This window comes from Anabrus simplex, chromosome 2, assembly GCF_040414725.1.
Source record: "Anabrus simplex isolate iqAnaSimp1 chromosome 2, ASM4041472v1, whole genome shotgun sequence".
NCBI classification, from domain to species: domain Eukaryota; kingdom Metazoa; phylum Arthropoda; class Insecta; order Orthoptera; family Tettigoniidae; genus Anabrus; species Anabrus simplex.
In genome coordinates this window covers 775807879-775833360 of record NC_090266.1, presented here as the reverse complement: position 1 = coordinate 775833360, position 25482 = coordinate 775807879, and the positions used below count along the sequence as shown (strand labels likewise).

General features: G+C 37.5%; 1 protein-coding gene across 1 annotated transcript in view; it reads left to right on the top strand.

The window, feature by feature from the left end:
- The window catches only part of LOC136863684 (roundabout homolog 2-like), a 231455-nt gene that overhangs the window by 17166 nt on the left and 188807 nt on the right, over positions 1-25482 (top strand). Inside the window, exon 3 of the mRNA XM_068226035.1 lies at positions 20803-20933. Coding sequence (XP_068082136.1) covers positions 20803-20933 — 131 coding nt within the window. The remainder of the gene's footprint in view (positions 1-20802; positions 20934-25482) is intronic.

The window sequence follows — 25482 nt, the reverse complement described above, 5'->3', positions numbered from 1 at the left end:
CAAGATGTGAACACCACAATGCTTTCATGTAACCTAATACTAAATTGTTCCCTCTGGGTAGGAGTTATGTACCTAAGGTACAAATTTTGCCACGTTATTTGAGTTATTGGGGTCTTATAGCGATGATGGGGCAGGAAAGGGCTAGGAATGGGAAGGAAGCAGCCGTGTCCTTAACTCAGGTACAGCCCCAGCCTGGTCTCAAAATGGGAAACCGCGGAAGACCATCTTCAGGACTGCCGGCAGTGGGGTTCGAACCCAATATCTCCCGAATACTGGATATTGGCCGCATTTAATATTTGAGTAATTTTGGGGGACTTCTATGCTAGGTGGGTATGGAAATTATAGTTATAGAGGTCGTCATCGTAGAGTGGGGAGCGGGGGCGAGAAGGCAGGATAGTCTTCAGTGGGGTGAAAGTGATGGGTGTGCTCAGACCTGAGTGGGATGTTTAGCAATGCACGTTTAATGTTTGATTGGCAGCTGCTGAGAGTTGTTCGAGGACGAAGGATTGGTGAAAAGGGTGGATACTTAGTAGGAATATGGTAATGAAGAGGATTAGGTTCTCTAAGGTTGGTGGTGGAAAAAGTGAGTGGATGGAGCCAGTGGATAGTAAATCGTGCGGATAGGGTTACGAGATCTTGTCTGTTGGTGGGAGTGGACGGGCGGGCGAGAATATGTGGTGTGAGTTTCCCCGCAGGTATGACATTTTGGGGGAAGTTGAAGATGAGGGCATTTTAGATGTGAAGAGACTGGGAACATTGAGTGCAGACTGGTTGTTCGGTGGTGCATCGGGCCGTGGCGTGCTGATTGTAAACTAGACACTGTCACAATGGATGGGCTCAGGTGGAAGGGCTTGAGAGGATTCCACCCTATGATGACGCCGGAAAATAGAAGCTCCACTGGCGATGACGCGATCTATATCCTCGACAGTGGGCAGGAGTATGCGGACCAAGAAGGTGAGCCCGGAGGAATTAAAGGTGCCAAAGGCTTTCCGAATAGGAAATCCTTCTGCATGAAGCTCATGGAGAATTGCGTCATCGGAGACGAGCTGCTCCACCCCACGGATTACGCAACCGACTGAACTGTGAGAGGGGTGGTAGGGGTGGTGCATTAAGGGCTGGGGTGGAGAGGGGCTTAAAATGTACTGATGATCCTAATTGAGCTGCACCTCTTGTTTGAGTGAGTTTGTGAGTAGCGGCTTCTCCGATGAGTTTGATGAACATCCCATTAGAAGTAGGGTGGATGTCAGCGATCTCTTCACGTCTCATATTGTAGCGGAGTAAGATTTTAAATATGTGGGCCGGGGACCGGAAGTCCGAGGTGGGACTGAGCAGGAGAAACATATGAATGCCAGTACGGGGCGGCTGAAGTGAGCGGAGGTTGGTGATGGGTCGGCGAAATCTGGAGGTGGGGACGTCAGATGTGGCATATGAGTCCTGGAGAGGCAGACGATTTTCGCTGCTCAGAGAAGTTGGTGGCACTCAGGTGACGGGTTCAGTAGGAAGTCATTGTGGAGCCACAGCAGGACTATGACGGGGTGGGGGCTGGTTCCTCTTCAGCAGGGAGTAGTGAAAGTGTGCGTTTTAGACGGTGTCCGAGCGTCGTCCAAATGGGGAGTCGGGATCACGCGTAGGAACCAAGCCTGTTAGTTAGGAACAGCGTGTGAAGACATGATGGCCCTGTGATATGCAATGGTTGCTAGATCTGCAGCTGATTTGACGGTGCCTGAAGTGGCGCTAGTCAGTGTAGAGGTCGTGGTGTTTACAGTGAGATACATGCTGTTGCTAGAAGTTCATTGCACTGGACCACTGAAATTGTCCCGTAGGTAACAGGATTATAGTCAGTTGTAGAGAACGTATACTGGTCTGTTCTTATGCAAGCCCGCAGAAACACTGTAAATCACCGAACCGCCACCCGGAAGCACTTACAGAAGATCAAAATTCCAGGGGTGAAACCCCATGAATACCACTCCACCCACCTCTCACGAACACGTTTTCAAGCATGTATTAAATGTCGTGCCGGCTTTAGGTGTATGGGCTTCGTCGGACTGTACGACGAAGGATCCATGTTACAAATAAGTGTTTCACGCGTTGCATCACTGTGGCGGCAATGCCAAACAATTAAGGATGGTGACGTATAATATGCATCGCTATACCTCAAATAAAAAAGGAAAAGGTGATACAAAAAATTAATCACTAGGACGGAAAGAAAATAATAATATAAAGAGTAACTTTAATATTATAAGTATTTTCCAGAAGGTTTCAGACAGTTGCTGTTGTATACAAGGAACTAGATATACAAAGCACAATATAAAAGTTTATTATTTGTAAATCTTTACACAGTATATACAAAAAAGGAACGAAAACTGACTTGATGTTTGAAGCGCTGCACACGTTAAATAATGGCCTAAACTAGTAGACTACCGAGCTCGATAGCTGAAGTTGCTTAAGTGCGGCCAGTATCCAGTATTCGGGAGATAGTAGGTTCGAACCCCACTGTCGGCAGCCCTGAAAATGGTTTTCCGTGGTTTCCCATTTTCACACCAGGCAAATGCTGGGGCTGTACCTTAATTAAGGCCACGGCCGCTTCCTTCCAACTCCTAGGCCTTTCCTATCCCATCGTCGCCATAAGACCTATCTGTGTCGGTGCGACGTAAAGCCCCTAGCAAAAAAAAAAAAAACTAGTAGACTGATGGTCTGTGAAAAAAATACAATCATATATATATTAATATTCATATGTACAATGCTGTCTATCTTGATAAGATAGGACGCTTGGAGTAATCAATGTCCGTGATAGCTGATGACTATCTATAGTTTGTAGAATTATACAGGGAACTTGGATTAAAGTTCGTGGTAGCAGAATGCTAGGCCAAAGTTGTAGAACTTGCAGGGAACTTGTGGTAAAGTTCGTGAGTAGCAGAATGCTAGGACAGGATGCATGTCGGTGATACGGGAGGCGGGATATTTGAGGCGGAGATGTCCTGAGGTGAAACCTCCCGACCAGAATTAGTCCACCTGTTCAGAACAGTTTTTAAGAGGGTACCTCCGTGTCTGACATACGGTGTATTCTGATCGCTGGACACTGTGGGAGGGCCTTGAGTGGAGAAGACGTCGCCCAATTTATATCCGCTGACTGACGTCACACACGATTACGTCAGCGCGCTGCAGTCTACACCTCGTGGTATCTAGAAGCGTCGATGCTGGGCGGGTTGCGGAGCTTGCAGGCGGCGGAGGACACACACAACAGTTACTATAGATGAATATATTATCCTAGTCTATTTCTTGGTAGATATAAACTTCTCATTTCAGATCTCAGGATACTGCAGTTTATACAAAATCCATTTCAGTATTTTGCATTTCTTTTCTCTGCATAATTCTATCTCCTGAGATAGATGATCAACAACAGTTAACAAGAGGAATCAGAAAAAAAGAAAAGGAAACGGAATACATCGAACATCATAATATTCCAGTGGTTAGTGCAGATTAAGCTCGATCATTTCTTGCTGACTTTCCCTACATATCTGAGCTTTATGCACTTCGTCTAGATTTTTGCCACATGTTTAAATAAAAATCATAAGGGAAATAATACCAAGATCAAGCAAATGATGAAGGTATTTGTAGCAAATTGATATCAGTATAATTGCAGTTGTATAGATATAATATAAATATTATTTTTGTATGGTACTGATATTTCCTAGGGCCGATGACCTTCGCTGTTAGGCCCCTTAAAACAACAAGCATCATCATGATATTTCCTATAATAGTAATGAATTACATTTCATAACAAAAGTGCAGATATTTCTTTCTCTCTTTTAGCTTTTTATTTTACTTCACTCTGAACTAAATCATATTTCTGATAGCACATATCAATGCTACTTCACATATTTCGTGAAGTCAGATGGACTCACTCAGGAAGTCTTTAGGTTGTTTGTGGTATTATTCCAGAGATCCTTAATTCGTGTTTTATAACATTGCCCTTCACTACTGTAACACATCTTAAGATTCATAAGGATAAAATATGATGGTTAGATGTATAGAATGAATTCACATTAGTTCGACTTACATGACATATGGAGAGAAGGAATTACCACAGAGACCTGATCAATTGTCCTACCTTAGTAGTATTCCATATTTTCACTTCGTATTACATTTCCCCTGTGCGTGCACATGCCTATGTCCACTTCAGGGAATTCTTCAATTTCTTCAGAGTTAAGTATATAAAACCCATTTCAGTATTTTGCATTTCTTTGGTCTGCATAATTCTATCGCCTGGGAAAGATGATCAACTGCAGAGGAGACAGCTGGGTGTGTGGCTGTTGTTTGGGTCATCATTCCAGATACAGGTTTCATGTAGCTCACCACACCGCCTTATCTTATACTAACCTCTTCATGCAATGATTACATCCTTACCTTCCCTATCACTTCCCAGTAAGGTATTTATGTCAGCAGGTCCATAAAAATACATTTAAATCATCGGGCGAGTTGGCCGTTCGGTTGGGGGCGCGCAGCTGTGAGTTTGCACCCGGGAGATAGTGGGTTCGAACCTCACTGTCGGCAGCCCTGAAGATGTCCTTCCGTGGTTTCCCATTTTACACCAGTCAAATGCTGGGGCTGTACCTTAATTAAGACCACGGCCGCTTCCTTCCAACTCCTAGGCCTTTCCTATCCCATCGTCGCCAAAATACTTACCTGTGTCGGTGCGACGTAAAGCCAATTGTAAAATAAAAATTAAAGCAACTGCCTCCAACTGAGCTGAGAGGTATTAGAGCTCACATCCCCACATAAATATGAACATAAAATTTAGTAAACTTTTTTTTTCTAACTGCAAAACGAATTATATTTTACCAGTAATATATTCATCACATACATCCGATTTAGAATTAATATTTATTCTATTTAACTTAAGTGACTGAAATTAAATTCTTCTAACTTGTATGTCCCAAACCTTTGTACCATATTTCAGTTCTTCTGAGTCTGCATTAAACCACTATAGGAAATGCATGGGTTTACACAGATTACTGAGAAGGAAGCAGTTAACAGGTAATCATTTAACAGTGAAAATTTCGTTGAGTTCCAGAAACGAGGTATTAATATTGATCAATTTATCAGAGTCAGTTGATGATGATGATGATGATGATGAGATTGTTGTTTAAAGCGGCCTAACATCTGGGTCATCAGCCTTGAGATTCAGTTGAATGGAGTCAGTAATATGGAATGCCTGTTTCCTATATTGAATTACAATGAAGGTCAAAGAAACAATAAAATGATGGTGCAAGATTGGAAACAGAATCACAAAATCAAACAAAGTATCTGACATAAAGAGTCATTACCTCACACATTGATTTCAAATCCTAATAACGAAACAGTTCTGTGTTTCTACCCTTCAGTTATAATAATGATCGGCTTCTTGGCTAAATGGTCAGCATAGTCGCCTTCAGTTCAGAGGACCCCGGGTTCGTTTGCCGGTCGGGTCGGAGATTTTCACCTTAAATGGTTAATTCCCCTGGCTCGGGGACTGGGGGTTTGTAATGTCCACGACATCCTTGCAACTCATACATCACGCACAACATTATCCTTCGCCACAATAACATGCAGATTCCCATAGACGGCAGATGCTGCCAACCTTCGTCGGAGGGTCTGCCTTACAAGGACTAGCAATAGCCACACGAAATTAAACATTAAGTTATGATAGTTACTAATCATCGATTACTTCTAATCTGGTTGGACAGGAAGAGAAATATAATTAAGTCACACAAAGAATATTTAAGAGATAGTTTGCCACTTAGTCACATTCAGAGCCAGGAACCTCTGGTAACTAAGAGATTTGCTGAGTGCAAAATTGTTAGCATATCTGTTCGTGCTTAAAATGGCGTGTCTATGATTGGGATCTTCTCTATCCTACGTTGCTTTTTTGGTTTCAGAAAATGTCAGGTCATCTCCAATATAGCATAATATAAAAGCTTGTGATTACAAAAGTCAAATGTAATAAAATATAATGCAGTTGACAACACTGCTATTTATTGATCACACTCAAGGAATGATGACGTTTCTCTGTTTGTGATAATTCAAAGACCAACTTGGGAGAGAAATCACTCAGCTTTCATAAACATTATTACTGAAGTAGGGAAATATCCTTCATATGCTTCATTGCTATATTATAGATGTCAAGTATATCTTATTCAGCATCTTAAAATCTGCATTATAATATTTCATTTATACTATACACATTTTAACACAATGATAACAGAAGTCCTCAGTCCTCTTTTCCATTGATGCATTGAGAATACTGTAGAATAGTGAGGCAAATATTGTGTTGAGATGATAAATCATAAAAATAAAACATTTATTCTAAATTTTTATACATGCTGAAATATTTCTCTAAGTTCTATTAATTTATCACTCCAGTAAATATATTTAGTGTTAGTGCAATTGGCAATGAATGTGTATCATTAACTTCTAGTGCTTTAGATCTGAGTACATAGTGTTTGAAGGGTGCCTAGCCAGTTATTCAGTTGAACAGGAAAACACATGTCAATGGGATAATTCTTTCAGTCATAAATATATTTCATTTGTGGGTAGTTGTACAGTTTTCACACCATTCTCATATTAGTCCATGGAATTTGTTTCATGTTACCTGAATTCCTACAAGAAATTGTCAGATTTAAAAAATGAATTAATTACAACTTTTGTCAAAGGAAAAAATGACCTTGATGTTGTATATTACTACCTACTAACAAGATACATTCAATAAACTTGCTATGAACACTGAACATGTTATAATTGGTACTTATACTGAATATGAAGTGCCACACGTAAGTAGTTCATATTTTTTGAAAATATCTTCGTTAATATAATCTTGATGTTCAAACTGTATGCTTAATAGGCCGGTACATTAGAAATGTAATACTTCATAATGTTCACTCACATTACAGTGTGGGCCGATGACCTCGATGTTAGGCCGCTTTAAACAACAAACATTACCGAGTGTTAATTACTGAGTTCATTCAAACAGTGGCGGTTGGTGCATGAAGGGTTTTTGGGCGCCTTTGCAAAATCACTTTACGAAATTTCACCCTGTAACTGATTAAATAAAGAGATGCACAAATGTAGCGAAGTTGAACATTTAGTGGTGTGTTGTTCAGTTACATAATGTTATCTTTATTATTTTGGGTGTAAACATTGCGCTGTTCTATTCTCAAAGATATGGCAAAAGGCTTTCAGACAGTGGATGCTGTTCTGCAAGCACGGTGTTTTCTCTGTTTAGTCTTGAGGCTCTCGGGCTGTTGCAGGGGAAGGAAGAGTGCAGGCGGGTGCAAAGGCTGACGGGTGGAGCCCTCGGCAACATCGCCAACCACTTTACAATGTACCTAGGCTTTATCTCCCCACGTCTTATATTAAATGTTGTTAGAGATTTTTTCCAATACAGTTTAAGTGCCATTGCAGTGTAGTGAAGTAGTGTTGTAGTGCAAGTGTTCAATAGATAAAACTACGGCCCTATTCTCTTATAAATAGCCGTGTAAATTCTACCTTCAGTATTTAAGCCTCGTGTTTGTATCTTCATTTGTGTGTTTAGTCTTTATTTGTCTATTAGAAGACTAAATGTTAAGGTTTTAATTTAAAAAGAGAATTCTGTAAGCCGCATTTTAAGTAGTGGCGGGAATTTAAGTTTTGAACATAGACTAGAATTAAGGAAATTAGGGCCTCCTCGGCCGAATTTAAATATTGCACAAGAACAGAAGGATTATAAGAACGAAAATGCATAAAATAGGCACACTGTCCGTCTGTGCGGATGTGAAATAAGAAATGCGTTCTTTTGTTACTCTTGTTTGACAATGAATGTCGTTGATCTTGCATGGACATCATTCGGGCTTTCAGACATAAAGCACCTTGGTGAAAAGGTGAAAACATACAATGAACGAGAAACACACAAACGCTGGTATTGAATTTGCTATGCTTGATGCCAGTAAGACAGTGCATGCAGACTTGAAATTAAACAACCAAACGAATAAGTTCGAAGAATCATTACATTCTTAGTGAGTTAATCTATGCTGTTGAGTTCTGTGGGCAGTTTGAACGAGCGCCCAAAGACCACGATGAGGCAGATATATCTGACAACCCGGGTATTTTTCGAGGATTTCGCGATATGATCTAATTTTTGGTATGTGATCATTCTGTCACCGAAGCAGATTTCTATAAGACTAGCTGATGTACCCGTGCTTCGTTACGGGATTCTCAGGAGGACTGACTTGATCGTTTTCCTAACTGAATTCAACATAGCTCATTACAAAAACGTCAGTAGGAATGTAGCGATTGAAAGCAATGTTATCATATAACATATTCGATCAAATGAAAAACCGCACACTTTCTCACTTTCAATGAACAGTACTACGGTGCCGATCTAATAGTCCAAAGTTCCAGAGCTGGAATAACCAGGTCGCAGATTGCCGTGAACACTCCTCTGTCATTAATCCGTTAAGTATGCACACTAATCATTCCAATCAGTGCCTCAGAGTAGGGATTGAATAGCTCGATTGCTATGATGAGCCAGTGTGTAACGTACCAGTAATATCAGAAAACGTATGAACCAGACGATTGGCATGCTAAAGAAGAAAGTTATCTAACTCCCCAGCTACTTCCCGCCAATATACAGGCAGGCTGTTACACCCGGTACGACCAGGCGAGTTGGCCGTGTGGTTAGAGGCGCGCAGCTGTGAGCTTGCATCCTGGAGATAGTGGATTCGAACCCCACTGCCGGCATCCCTGAAGATGGTATTCCTTGGTTTCCCATTTTCACACGAGTCACACCAGACTGTACCTTAATTAAAGCCTAGGCCTTCACATACCTATTCCTTTCCTATCCCATCGTCGCCATAAGACCTACCTGTGTCGGTGCGACGTAAAGCAAATTTTAAAAATACCTCGGTACGCTGCAGTAATCCTATCTATCGGGGATGAGTGGAAACAGAAAACAAAAAGCACATCACAACAAACAATGGTCAATGTGATATTATTGTTGATAAAGTTTATGAGCTTTCTATATTGCAGGCCTTCACATTAGTTCTCTTTCGACTCTGTGATATTAGAGCGTCTTAAAAAATTATTTATATCATAGACTGTAGTTCCTATTCTCAGACTTTACATAACTAAATTCTGTTTACCCATTTTCACGTGACTCGGCGCTGATATGAACTTAGTAACAAAAATCCAAATTCATAAATATCTCTGTGATTATATGCGGTACGGTAACAATGTATAAGACATAAGTGATCGGAAATTTAATAACTTATTATATAACTACTACTAACTTACGACATAACTAAAGTTATGTTAGTTATGTAGTATATATCGATACGACCACCAATAACATAAATAACTTATTTGAAAATTACATTTCAGGCCTTCCCCTAAACTACCATTTCACTTAGCGTGAATAAAATAATTTATAGCCTAGATTGTAGTGGTTCATCACCCGACTTTACATACCGATTTTCATTAAATTCTCTTCAGCCGTTTTCTCGTGATGCGTGTACATACATACATACATACATACATACATACATACATACATACATACAGACAGACAGACAGACAGACAGACAGACAGAAATTACGGAAAAGTAAGAAATGCATTTCCTTGTTACTGTGGACATGACCGATACAGAAATACCATTCCTTTCAAATTCTGAGCAATGTACAGACAAAACTCTTATCTACATATATATATATATAAAAGAACATGTTTTGACTGACTGACTGACTGACTGACTGACTGACTGACTGACTGACTGACTGACTGACTGACTGACTGACTGACTGACTGACTGACTGACTGACTGACTGACTGACTGACTGACTGATTCATCATCGCCGAGCCAAAACTACTAGACATAAAGAAATAAAATTTAGGGGATGCATTCATATTAAGATGTAGGTGCTCGCTAAGAGAGGATTTTTTGGATATTCCGTCGCTAAGGGGGTGAAAAGGGGGGTGAAATTTTAAAATGAGTGTATATATATCTCAAAAATTTGAAAGTTTACAGATGTAAAAATTGGTATTTAGAATCTTCATTTTAAAAAAAGTATGTTTATTTTTGGAAACTCCCAATAGGAGGGGTGAAAAATGGGTTGAATGCCTTTAATGAGGATACTTATACTGTATCTCAGAAAATGAAGATATTACAGAACTGAAAATTGGTGTTTGGGATCTCCTTTAAAAATAAAGAAACACCAATTTTTTTCGTTTTCGGAAAATCCAATTAATAGGGGCGTGAAAAGGGGGTGGATTTTTAAAATGAGCGTATCTATATCTCAAAACTTTAAAAGTTTGCACATGTAAAAATTGATACAGTATTTAGAATCTTCTTTAAAAATAAAGGAACACGTTTATTTTTCTTTCTGTAAATCCCAATAGGAGGGGTGTAAAGGGTGAATAATGGATTGAATACCTTTAATGAGGATACTTATATCTCAGAAACGGAAGATATTACAGAAGTGAAAATTTGTGTATGGGATCTCCTTTAAAAATAAAGAAATACATATTTTTCTGTTTTTGGAAAATCCAGTTAATGGGGGGGGGTGAATTTTTAAAATGAGTGTATCAATATCTCAAAACTTTTAAAGTTTATAGATGTAAAAATTGGTATTTAGAATCTCTTTTAAAAATAAAAAACACGTATTTTTTTTGTTTACGGAAAATCCCAATAGGAAAGGTGGAAAAGGGTAAAAATGTGTTGAATGCCTTTAATGAGGCTACTTATATTTTAGAATCTGAAGATATTACAGGCCTGTAAATTCGTATTTGGGATCTACTTTAAAAATAAAGAAACATAATTTTTTCGTTTTTGGAAAATCCAAATAATGGGGGGTGAAAAGCGGGGTTAATTTTTAAAATGAGTGTATCTACATCTTAAAACTTTAAAAGTTTACAGATGTAAAAATTGGAATTAGAATCTCCTTTGAAAATAAAGAAACATGTATTTTTTTGTTTTCGGAAAATCCCAATAAGAGGTCTGAAAAAGGAGTTGAATGCCTTTAATGAGGATACGTAAATATCAGAAACTGAATATATTACAAACCTGAAAATTGGTATTTGGGATCTCCTTTAAAAATAAAGAAACATTTTTATGCTTCTGAAAAATCCAAATTGTTGGGGGGGGGGGGTGAAAAGTGGGTGGATTTTCAAAATGAGTGTATCTATATCTTAAAACTTTAAAAGTTTGCACATGTAAAAATTGATATTTAGAATCTTCTTTAAAAATAAAGGAACCCTTTTTTAAAATCCCAATAGGAGGGGTGTAAAGGGTGAAAAATGGGTTGAATGCCTTTAATGAGGATACATATATCTCAGAAACTGAAGATATTACAGAACTGAAAATTTGTATATAGGATCTCCTTTAAAAGTAAAGAAATACGTATATTTTTGTTTTTGGAAACCAATTAATGGCGGTTAAACAGGAGTGACAAATTGGGGTGAATTTTTCTAAAGACTATATCTAGAGAATATCTGAGAAACGTAGAATGTTAGAGACGTAAAATGTGGTATTTGGAATCTCCTGTAAATGTAAAGAAACAGGTGATTTGTTTTTGGAAACTCCTCTTAAGAGGAACTAAAAAGGGGGAGAAATTTTAAATTGAGAATTTATACAGTATATCTCAAAAACTTAACATGTTACAGAAGTGAAAAATGGTATCTTTCATCTCTGTTAAAAGTAAAGAAACGTGTATTTTTAGTTTTCAGAAATACCACTTGGGTGGTAGTGGTGGTGGTGGTGGGGGTTGTAAAAGTGACTGAAAACTGTGTTGAATTCTTTTAATTAGGCTACTGTTATCTCAAAAATGAAGATGTTACAGACGTAAAATTTGATATTTGGAATCTGCTTTAAAAGTAAAGGAACACGTATTCTCGGAAAATCCCACAAATGGGGGGAGGGAGGTGAAAGAATTGAAAAATTAATTGACTTAATTGTATGAGAATACTTACATCTAATAAAAACTAAAGTTTTGGGGCCTACAGACGTGAAAATTTGTATTTGGATTTCCTTTAAAAACAAAGAAAAACCCGTTTTGGGGAGAATCATCTTGGGGGCGGGAGTGAAAAGGAGTTGAATTCCTTTCATGAGGACACACAAATCAAAAACTGAAGAAGTTAGTCATGATAATTGGTATTTAGAAGATCCTTTACTATTAAAGAAACAAGGTTTTATTTTTTTGTTGTTGCTAGTTGCTTTACGTCGCACCGACACAGATAGGTCTTATGGCGACGATTGGATAGGAAAGACCTGGAAGTTGGAAGGAAGCGGCCGTGGCCTTAATTAAGGTACAGCCCCAGCATTTGCCTGGTGTGAAAATGGGAAACCACGGAAAACCATCTTCAGGGCTGCCGACAGTGGGGCTCGAATCCACGATCTCCCGGATGCAAGCTCACAGCCGCACGCCTCTACGCGCACGGCCAACTCGCCCGGTAAAGTTTTTTTTTTTGCCAGATAATTCTCATAGGGGGGGGGGGAGGAGTGTGAAAGTGAAAAAAGTGAATTATTTTTATCTCAAAACTGAAGATAATAGACGTGAACATTGGTGTTTGGAATCTCCTTTAAACATAGAGAAACACGCCTTCATTTAGTTTTTTGGGGGTGGGGGTAAATAAACTTAACGGCAGTGGGGTGTAAAAGGAGGCGAGACCAATTGATTTTACAGTTCATAATGTATTTATAAGGAGCCTCCGTTGCTCAGGCGGCAGCGCGCCGGCCTCTCACAGCTGGGTTCCGTGGTTCAAATCCCGGTCTCTCCATGTGACATTCGTGCTGGACAACACGGAGGCGGGACAGGTTTTCCTCCGGATACTCCGGTTTTCCCAGTCATCATTCATTCCAGCAGCACTGTCCAATATAATTTCATTTCATTTGTCATTCATTAATCATTGCCCCAGAGGAGTGCGACAGGTTTCGGCAGCCGGCACAATTCCTATTGTCGCCGCTAGATGGGGGGCTTTACTCATTCCATTCCTGACCCTGTCGAAAGACTGAAAACAGGCTGTAGATTTTCGATGTACTTATTCTGATCATAAACCGATCATTTTTAATCTTTCCTGTGTTCGTTTTCAAGAGCCATCTTTTCCTTCGGAGAACGTTCTTAGATTACAGTAGATTCTCCTGGCATATAAATAAAAATCTAAACACATTTGAAATAAACGATAGGAATGAGATTGACCGTCCAATTCCTCACCTCTATAATAAGGTTAATAATGCACGGAAGTATGTCATTCGTATTGCCTACGCGCGACAATGGGGCTGGTCACATTCTCAACAATGACAATGGCAGCAGATGTAATTTACCGCCAAGTAGCGGTCTTGCATCTTTCTGTGGGGTCCAGAACATTAATAATAATAATAATAATAATAATAATAATAATAATAATAATAATAATAATAATAATAATAATCTGGACGGTCGTGAAATGTGCGGACCGCGCTGGAAAAGGGTCCTGGACGGGTAATGACTAAGAATGCAGTCCGGACGCGGGTTCAGTACCGCCAAGGCACCCAAGACGACACCACGCCGGATCTCCTGAAGGATTTGATCCATATTAAAAATGCTTATAGGAAAAGATGGCAAAGATTTAGGGACCCAATTGACCGGGTGGAATACCTGGACCTATCCCGGGAAGTACGAAATCGTTTGCTGGAAAGAAAGATTGAAAAATGGGAGGAAACTTGCCGTAATATATTAGAAAACGAGTCGGATCGCGAATTTTGGCGGATTCTCTCAGAAAACGAGTCAGATCGCGAATTTCGGCGGATTATATATCTAAAACAATAAGCATTCAATTATAAATTTCATTATAATACCGTAGCGAAGCACGGGTATCTTGCTAGTTTTATATATATAGATATTGTTATATTTTAGCTAAAAAAATATCGTGGTGCTGGTCAGTGAAAAATGGACCGATTGGGGAGGGGGGAAGAGATGGCAGCACAGCCCTTCCAGAGTATGTCACAAACCACCACTGCAATCGAAATGTAGACTATTTCTCTCATCATAAGATATATCATACCAGTAAGCCTGCCTCAAATCATAGCCTTCTTGAAGTCAGTGATAAGTAGCTTAAGATTAACATTCACATACTATAAAAAAATGGTGTAACATAATCTAAGCTGCTACAAACTAGAAGAGTTGTTCTTTTTTCTTTCTTGCTAATAGCATGCTGGAACTGCAGGATCAAGTTTTATTCAGGAAACTAGTTGTTTTGAAGGCTCACATAGTGAAGATTGACAACATTACACACGGAAGACTTCCTTCGTGAAGATTTGGAATATATCTCTGAAGATAACCCTAAACATTTTTGAAGTGTATTACCAATCTAAAGCTGTTTAGGATAACTTGCTGTGGTAAACATGTAACCAGTAACGCTATCTTTGAACGCAATTACTACTTTCTTCTACCTGTGATGGTATGAATGTATGATTTTATGAGTCTGTTGTAATCTATGTTAGTTCGAATAAACATTTTTGTCTACAGCAAACGGGTCTCTAAACAGTAATTTATGAAATAGGCCCCTAAGGATAATTTCATTACGACATAACAAATTGGCAACGAGGATAAAAGCAGTATATAGTCCACCATGAGTAGAAAAAACAATCGCCGAGCGTGAAAAGAAGAGAAAGGAACAAGAAGGAATAAGTGCGGTTAGTGATCTAACCTTCAAATCGAGTTCGGTGATTACAACTTCAAAGACTGAAAATTACAAAATCTAATGCGTACCATCTAGTAAACAGTCTCAACATTCACCAACTCTAGCCAAACATCTAATATTTTATTAAATTTCAACTCATCGTTCAACACAACCAACGCACATACCGTAATTGCGATGGACACCAAACAATTCCACAAATTTATGCAATTTCAACAAACAAAACTTGAAAAAATATTGGATCAGCAATAAAGAAGTGTTCCTGAGCAAACAATATTTGGAATTTCTCCGGTAGAACCTGTAAATATGGCACTTTCTCTTAGTTTCGAAAATGTTCATCCCTGTAAAGAATCACTTCGTAATCCTTTGGTTTTAAACATTACCTTGATATGAAAGGCATAAATAATAATAAAGAATATTATGCCAAATTACTTCTAACATCAATTGGCGCTAAGTATTTCAATGTGTTGGTAGCTGTTTCAGCACCAAAATCACTAAAAGAACAAACACACAATGAACTTATGACTATTTTAGGAAAACATCTTGCATCAGGAAAGAACATAACTTACTTGTGCTCAACATCATTTTTTTGTCAAAAAACCAGACCGGGCAACAAACAATCCCCAATTATGTTGTGACAGAAGGAACAGTTTTTGGTGATTGCAATTTCAGCTCAGATAGCTAGTGCAAGGCAAGGACTGCAGATATTTTCATCCGAGCATAATTCTTTCGCAGGATTCGGGATAACACAACAAGAGAACATTCGTTACAATCTGTATCGGGATATTTTGCAAAAATTGTACCCAAGGCCATAGAAATTTCAAAAATCAACTCCTAAAAACTGGATCCGAAAACGAAAACAATGATACATACATCGTTCCCGGATATTAACAAGGTACACTATAATCCGATGAAGAACCGTTATCGAAGAAGGAACCACTATCGACCTCAATATAGTCCCTCTCGAACTCGAAATCAATCTCGACCAAAGGGGAATATCAAAGATCGATTACGGTGAACTGGGCGTCGACGTTCTATGCTTAATGTGTGGTAGAAATAACCATATAGCAAAGGATTGCAGAACAGAAAAATCGAATCTCTGGTGCTCAGAACGCTATAAAATGGTCATATTATCTAAGTATGCCTTCGATCGTTACTTAACGAGAAATCAAAACTGAAACAAAATCTACCAATTCACGACGATGTAGCCGTTCACGAAGACGGCATTTTCGAAGTAAAACCAGAAATGATCGAATTTCACCCATTTTCAGCGTACACATTTTTGCCTCGTGACCAGTTTGCCAAGCTTAAATTCAATGCTGCATTACAACCTTCAGTCATAGGATTCCGATCGTACACTCAGAATATGTTTGTTCTAGACGAAAAAAGAAATAGAATCACCGTCAGCTATAAAGATCAATCAACACTTGATGACATCTGAGCTTACATTGCTCTAAAGACTACGATGCAGTTTTGGGTCGAGTGAAAATCAACTTGAATGAACTTGATGAATAAAAACAATTAACAGCTGCTTCAACTCGTTCAATTTACAGCATCGATTACATTTTTTCAACATATTCAGATATATTCGAAGAGAATAAAAATTCCAAATTTCAAGTTCACTTTTAGACTTCGAGAAAATGCGAAACCAATTTGTCATCGATAGAGGGAGATTCATTATGCACTTTTCAGCCGGGTCGAAAAGGAACCACAGCCTTAAAGAAAATGGAATTATTGCGAAGACAGAAACAAGCTACTGACAACCCCCGCTTGTTGGTCTACCAAACGCGGACGGAGGAGTGAGACTGTGCGTCAATTATAAAGCCGGCGTAAATGAACGCCTCATAGATGCACACTACCCGATCCTGAAAATCTATGAAATACTGAACAGTCTACACAATTCCAATTATTTTTGCCGACTGGTTCTCTATAAAGCTTATCTACATGTTCCTGTCAACGAACAATCAAGTGAAATTCAAACAATAACAACACATTGAGCAACACACAGGATGAACTGACTTTCATTTGGCAAAAACTACACCTTCGGAATTCAACAGAATAATTGACCAAAACGTCAGGGACGTACAAAAAAGAAAAAAAGGAAAATACTTCGACGACATTGTACATGGAGCTACAAAAGAGGAGTGTTAAGTAAATTTGATTATCTGTCTCAATCAGTTACGAAAATTAGGCTTACACTTGCATCCATATAAATGTTCATTTTTCAAAAACGTTTTGAATATTTGGGATATGTTGTTGAATACAATCAAATTATAAAATCACTCAAGAAGAGTAAAGCTGTCACTGAAATTCCAAGGCGAAATTCATCAAGTTAAGTAAAAACATTTCCCGGAATGGTAACTTCCTTCTCCCTTCTTATACAAATGCTTCAACAATTACTGCTCCACTGCCCTACATCATCTATTGAAAGGCAATGTAAAATTTCAGAGGACAACTGAATGTGAAGTAGCTTTCAGGCAGCTAGCCCATGCTCCATGTTTACAAACTAGCACTATAATCATGAGGAATATATCATAGGGTTAATAACTGCACCATGTGTATCAAACTTGAAAGTAATACCTGTTGGAAAAATGAAGACTTCCAAGCCCAAAATTCAGATCCAGAGAGAAAATTTATCAGATGGTATAGTGACTACAATGTCAGCAGCAAAATATGTTGCTTCTCTTTCAGCAAAATAATAATTTGGTGCAAGAAAAAAATTTGACATGATTATGCATCTAACCAAAAATATGAATTATGAGGAACTTAACAAATAACTAGAACAACTATTTGTCAAAAATTTTAATTGTTGAGAAATATGTATCATAGATAAGTTCACTGAGAGATCATGAATCATTAGATGTCTCTGAGAAAATCTGTTTAGATATCTGTTGATTTTTCTTCAGAAAAGCACTGTGAGCTATACAGTAATTTACTAATGAATAATCTATCTTCATTTCCCTGCTTTTTCCACACTTTGGCAGAGTCATGGGGGCAAACTATATCACACGTATGGAATTGACCTTGTTTCATGGCTGAACGTCCTTCCCAGGGCAACTATATGTGGAGAAATGTACATTATAGCGTGTTTCTGTGGTAGTTTGTAGTGTAGTGTGTTGTGTTGAGTGTATATAAAGAGATGTGTATTGAGCAACACCCAGCTCCTAAGCAAGATGAATTAACTGGATGCAGTTAAAATCCCCATCCCAACCAGGAAATGAACTGGGGATGCTCTGAACCATAGGCTACAAAGCTGACCCTTCAGCCAAGGATCTGGACACTGATGAATAATGTATGTGCATTATACTTTAATTTTATCTGCAAGTTAAAAGCTTTATTGGTTAAAAAAAAGTTTAGAGAGTAGCAATGACAATTCAGAGATTGTGAGTCTATTGAGTTGTTTGAAAAATTTCTGAGCATTTTTGAAATGATTATGTTTGAGAATAACATATGCAGACATACAGTTTTGAATATAATATGTTGAAATAGGCTCCCTCTCAGTTAAGTTCCATTACACAGAAGAAGCTTTGTGTTTTTATTGATTTTGAAATATAGAATAACAAAAGTTATATTTATGACATAATATCTTATTTCCAATCAAAGGAAGAAATTTAAATATACATGAAATGTTTGGGGAGAGAGAGAGAGAGAGAGAGAGAGCACCTGGTGAATTGTAGTTCTGTAGTAGATTCCAAAATTCAACTTTCAAAAAGTAGATCACAAAGATCTGGGTATTAGCAGAGACTTTAAGTACGTTTTATTGAACATCTTGTCCTTTTCATAATGATTTTGAGTCTCACATGAACTATCAGAGAAACTAAATAAAAATGGAAAGTTGAAAATGGATTGTCTACAACAATGTCATTTTGATTTGATACTCGAGACAAGCTTTCAGACTATCAAAGCAAGTACTTAAATGGGGTATTCAAGAAAAGAAATTATATTCATTTTAAGTAGTATTTCAAAAAGCATTTGTTGCTTCTTAAAAATTTGACAATCATTTCAAATGTGTACTGCAGTCATTATGGTCAACTTCCCCTAACATTCAGCAGAAGACAAATGCATATCTAGAAAACAGAAGTGGTGTTGTTTTACCAAGCCAATGTAAAGCTCGCTCTCAGGAAGTTGAACAAGATAGACTACTGGAAATGTGGATTAATGCCATGAAAGGAAATGGCATATGGCTTTTAGTGCCGGGAGTGTCAAAGGACGTGTTCGGCTCGCCAGGTGCAGATCTTTCGATTTGACTCCCGTAGGCGGCCTGCGTGTCGTGATGAGGATGAAATGATGGTGAAGACAACACATACACCCAGCCCCCATGTCATAGAAATTAACCAATGATGGTTAAAATTCCCGACCCTGCCGGGAATCGACCCGGCGCCCCTGTTACCAATGGCCAGCACGCTAACCATTTAGCCAAGGAGCCGGACATGAATGCCATGGAAAGATTGGAGGATACACTGAAGAGTAAAATTTAAGTAATAAGACAAGAGCCTTGGGATGCTTGTGTTAGTACTGTAATTTGTATGATAATATATACTTCTTAACTACGTTACTGAAAAAGACTAATAATAGTGTTTGTTTGCAAGAATGAATAATACAATATTTACTGAAGAGTATTGTGAGATGTCTAATTGAAAATTAGAATATTGCAACAGACACGAATAAATCTAACAAGGGGGAAAATTGAGACAAAGGTGTACAATAGTCTGAACTAGCTGAGGTTAACATTCCTCATTCTTTCCACTGATAACAGGTGTTTCTGTAATATGAAAGTAGGAGATCCACCTAATTTGTTATGTCCTTGGATCATTTTAAAAGTACTGAAAGTAATTATCTTCACATTATGCAGTCCCAAGTTCACTGTTTGTTACCTTTGTCAGGCCTGAACTACTAATAATAAACAGTACCTGTAATATGTGTGTGGAATTGGATGCAGACATATTGTATCTAATAAGATAATTGCAATCAATTTATACTGCAGGAATCAACACAGGCTGGCAGAAATACTCTCTCATTTCTAGACAAGTAAATCACTGGATTATCAGATTCAGATTGGGACAGTAATCTAGATCCACTGTTGGTATAATCAGTAGCTGGACTAAACAAAAGATTGAACGGTTTCACACTGCATCACAATTCATAATTGAATGGGCTTATGTTTCTTTCACAGAAGCTATCTGCCAGTAAAAAGTCCTAAATAAGGGAAAAGGAAATACTGATCTTCAGCACCAAACAGGTGGTCTAAAACCCAAATAAAAGCTCCATTTCCAAATATAGAACTGCACTCTCTTCAAAATGCAGCTGAAACTGAACTAGACTGTCAGAAATAAGGATGTATAACTACAGATTCAAAGGACATGAATAAACCCACCTTCCTGGAAGTCAATTAGAACTTAAGTAGAGCTGGTTTATAACAAGGAGTGTTTATTCTTCTCTCATTACACAGTTCATGCAAGAATGTATTTGAAATTCACAGTGGATTTCACTTGACATATTTATTTTCTTGTTCATTTTTATGTGATGTGTAGAGAAAGCAAAAGAATTTATTCAGTTTCTGTATGCGTATAAGCTTGAATTGCTCAGTATTCAGAAATGCTCTGGAATACCCACTCTATTTCATGGAAATGAGTTTTCACTTCTGATGATTCTTTTCTGTCACAAATTACTCCAGCCTATCAGTGAACAGATCGGTTCCAATTCATCTGACATTTAAAATACTGTAGCACAGTTTTATTTTCCACATGTGACAAGATAAGAACTATACTGATACAACCATATAAGTGGGAGATTATGTTCCTCAAGAAAGAACTGTGAAAATCTCTTACAGACTTTAAATACTTTACACTGAAACTAACTATTTTCTTGCTAAAAATGCATAATACTTTGTGACGGTCATTCTAAATCTCTGATGATTAACATTTTCCATTCCTGAATATACAAGAAGTTAAGGTAAAACTCTTTAAACAAATTTATCATTTGATTAAGCAATTAGACTAATATTCTTGTCCTATTCATTGAAGTGATGATAAGGAAAAAAATACATGGATATTTTCTTTTCTGTGAGCTAAGAGCTATATAGAAGTATTCCCTGTTTTAATTATTGTATTTCAAACTAGGATTAGGCTGGTGGATGGTGGAAATCTCGCAATTCAAGATGTGAGGCAGGGTGACGACGGCCGCTATCAATGTGTGGCAAGAAATACAGTTGGAGTCCGTGAATCAGCCATAGCTCTGTTGAAAGTTCATGGTAAGCCAATATATGTGTAACATGCACTGCTAAAATGAATAAAGTTGTGGACTTATTGACCAGCATCTATTCATCTGAATAACCATTCAGTTTAGTTTTCATTATGATTGTGAAGGCAGAAGTATTCCAAACATAAAGAAGGAAAATCTAATGTCTTTACAGCATGTGTTATTTGTGTATTGTAGAAAATATATCTGTGACCCATATTTTTACTCAGATTTTCATCATCAATTGATTCATTGCCACAAACTGAGTAACTGAAAATTTAATTTGATATTAGGCTTACCTACGTTTCCTAATTAGTTAATCTTCATACCTGTTATTATTTACATCAACATGATTACTCAAGTCAAATAATGAGTAGAGTCTGCTATTCCAGAGAAAACAAGTTGATCATCAAGAAATACCATCAGGCTACTGTTCAAACACCATAAATATCTCTAAGTTCCAAGTCATCTGAAGACCTGCTGCCAAGTCTGAACGATCATCTTTATGGACCACAGTTATATAAATGGTCAAACCATATGGAAGAAGCTATTTCGCAGTGACCCATAAAGCTAATTAAAGTTGATATCAAAATGATTGTAACTGGACATGCATCAGAATGTTTTCAATACCTTCAGCTATGTATAAATAAGGCTACATTTAGAAGTTAAGGATATTAATTATTTTAGTCCATTTCAGTGATATAATTCAAAAGCTTTAAAACTTCAAAATTTATTGATAATATGAGATGTCATCTGTGTGAATGAAGTACTCACCTGATTTTGAATTACCACTACTATTCATTATTCTTACTTTTATTCTATACTTAAACAGTAGGCAAAACATTAATGAGATTTACTAAGTCAGTACTTTAGTAGATCCTAGGGACTAACAAGCCTACGTACCGTACTATCTCAATCTCTTCATAAACACTACTAGCGAGTATTTTGAAGTTATTCATGAAATAAATATAATAGATAAATATAACTTCCGTTTTTGCCTACTCCTTTCATTCTTACTCATTTGAATGTGGAAGAATCCAATTGTCCACATTGGCATTATAAATTCTATCATAGTTTCAAATTTGGAAAACATAGAAAATCTTGCTATGCATGTGGAATGAGGATGAATAAATTGTTTAGTATTTGAAATTTGAAATATCTGTTGGAGGCAATTTCCGTCAAAGAGTTTAATCAGTAAAATCTCTCTATACAATTTTGATATTTATGAATGCTTCAGTTGATAATGAGGATTAGAGTGACAATATGGGTCTGGTAAGTAGTAAGGGGGAATGAGGAATCTTATTTAACAAAGAATGTGTGATGAATGATACAGGATTATTATCATATAAGCAATGTGGAAACTTCAGCATAACTTCATGAACATGAAAAACTTATTTAAACAATTATTCAGATCAGAAATAACAACTGGTATAACTTTTCACAGAACCCTTAGTTGAGACAGAATATATCAACTTATATAAGGCACAATATGGAAAAACAGAATGGTTTCAAGCAGAAACAAACTTTAGAATACGGTACTGTAACTCCTCTTGAGTCAGGAACATTTTAGGATCCAGACTGTAACTTCCTACTGAGGGTTAGGTATTTCCAACAATGCATAGTAAATTATCTATAAAACTGAATATGTACTGAAATGTACACAATTTTGAATAAATATTACTAACTGAGGCACCAATATATGTTAGCATTTCACAAAATTGTATATTTATTGCTATTGAAATATCCTAACTGAGTGAAGAAAACTCTGAAGTTTCCACTTTGGTTCAGGGATAAGTTTGCTTGCTTATATTCCACAATTTTAAGTTGAAAATAATATTATTGCACTTACAAAACTTGTTGTGGGGATGTAAAGTTGTCTCTACTACAAATAATTCCCAATGTTAAATATAATGTAACTTATACTATAATTAGTACAGTCTATCAGTTAATCCATTCTATCACAGTAGTTTTATATATTTTGTGTAATCAACAACTTTCACTGTAATTTTACTGATGGTACAAACCATCAATAAAAGGAAGAAAAAACTGTGTGACATATACACCTACAGCTAATTAAGAATCTTGGCCTCCCAAGACAGTGTCCCAGCCAGGTGGCCTCTAGAATGCCAATTTTGACTGTAATGAAAACTCACTGAAGTGAGCTCATTTCTCAGTTATAGTTAAGAATGAAATAACCTATCAAATTACATGGTTAATATTACACAGGTAAGTAACTGTCAGAGCTTATCAACTATTATAGAGAACATAGTTGGCTTAACTTTATACAAATATATTTGTGCTACATACTCCTTTAAATAGCTTCAATGAACATAAAAGTAGGTAAATTTCTAATGATTTACATTCCTATGTACCATATATATCACCTACTCTCTGACTGAAATGCAGAGAGTATTCATGCTCAGTATTCCTTTCTAAAGTAATTCAGCTATTGCCAAGTATTTTATATGTGACAAGTATTCCTTTATATTCTATAGTGATATCAACCAACCTAACAAACAATTTTAATCCATTCCATCATAGAAGTTTTAAGTACTTTGAGTAATCACCAACCACTACTGTGGTTTTAGTCTTGGTGCAGACTGGCATGAAGAAAGAAGGAAACTCTGTGACATATACAGCTATAATAGAAAGTTTGTAAAAGTAGAACTATTATGCATTACCATATGGGTGATAAGAGAGGTATAGGGGAGTTTTTAAAAACAACTTACAATCAATGGAAAATGGTTTTAAATTTAAACAGACAGTGGGATGGCTTTAATGTAATTGTTGAAGAGTGTAAAAGCAGGTACCGTATGTACCTTAAAGGTGGTAAGGAAGGAAAAGACCAACTGTATTATAAAAGAGATTAAGAAGGAGATGGATGCTAGAAATAAAGAGTTACCTACTTCATTTAACACAGCATCTGCTCAAACTGACATCCTCGGTGGTCAATACAGAGCTGCACAAGTTGTAAGGACCATCATGGCACATTACAATATCTCTGGCATAACGGATCGGCATGCCTCAGTGTTGAACTGTTTAAGGCGACCAGGATTGTTGGCTCCTGTAAATTTACTAGTTGCTTCACATGGTCCCACAGAAAAAAGCAGGGGCATAAAATAGGGTGATCTGCCGGGTCAAGGGACCTTCCTATCCATTTACTGGGATACCTTGCATGGAGATAGTTCCAGATGACCACCACCGCATGCAGTGGAGATCCATCATGTTGAAACCACATCCTGCAGGGGTCAAAGGAGGGCACATGTTCCAAGAATGGTGGCAGTTCATCTTGGAGAAACAGCAGATAGCGTTCTCCCATCAAAGGAAGCTCAAACAAATGGGAACCAATGAGATGTTCAAACATGATACACCATATTATTCATGCTCCACTGTACCTGAAAAAATTGTTCCACTGTTCTGGAATCGCTCTTCGTCCGTAAATAAGATTGTCACTAAAAAGGCAGGATCAATGTCCACATGCTGTAGGATCCATTGATAACATAACACCCAGGCTTTGAAATCACAAACATGGAGCTCCTGGTGTAAGTGAAAATGCAGATTGTATGGGTGAAACCGCTGCATATGCAGTAACCGCATTACGGATACCGGCTGATATTTGTTTCCTGTGCAATGGCTCATGTACTAGTGTGAGGGTTATGCTGTATAGCATCCAGCACAAACTGTTCATAGTGAGTAGATGTCACGGGATAATCCCGAAGAGACCGCGTCATTCCCAGGGATGCAGTAGACCACAGACAATAAATACTATCAAACTTATATCAGAGTTGATGGACTGGACTAATTCTAGTATACATTAACATTGGGAATTATTTTCAGTAGGGTCAAATTTAAACCAAACTTTCTTTTTTGGTAACATTTATTACACAACATATGGAACACTCTGTACACTGAAAAACTTCTGCCAAGAGTCCAGACCATTTCTCAAAACAAACTTTCAGGTCAATTTTGATGACCTGCTGTAGATCATGCATTACGAATGTTTTTACTTTTCCTGCTATTAGAACAGTTATGTGTTAAACAAATAATTATATCCTTCTTTTGCTAAAGCAAACCTGCTCCCTTTGATCATTCTTCTATTTTTGAAACAGGCAGTAATTAGCTAGAAAGGGATCTGGATGTATGGAAGGTCTGGATGAATAAGAATATTCAGCCATCCATAGGGATTAGTGCCTTGGGGCACTTTGGTTATGCAGATCTCATTTGATTAATTAGCACTGCACCTAATTACTCTGCACCACAATGATGTACAAAGAATGGAAACATGATTTCTTATTGACAGTAATACTTTCAGAAATGAATTTGTAATATACTACTCCCAGCACATAAACATGCCCTAAAAGTAATAGCAAAATTTTTGCTTTAAACTGGCTGCAAGTTATATTTTAATTGGTTTTTCATTGTTGTGAGTCAGGTTACTTCCACATTGATGACTGTTGTTCGAATTGTGGGTCATAAAGGAATGATCAGGTCTCATCCCATGTAATCACTTTATGTTTTAAAAATTCCATTCTGTTCACCATTAAGAAATGCTCACTTATCCT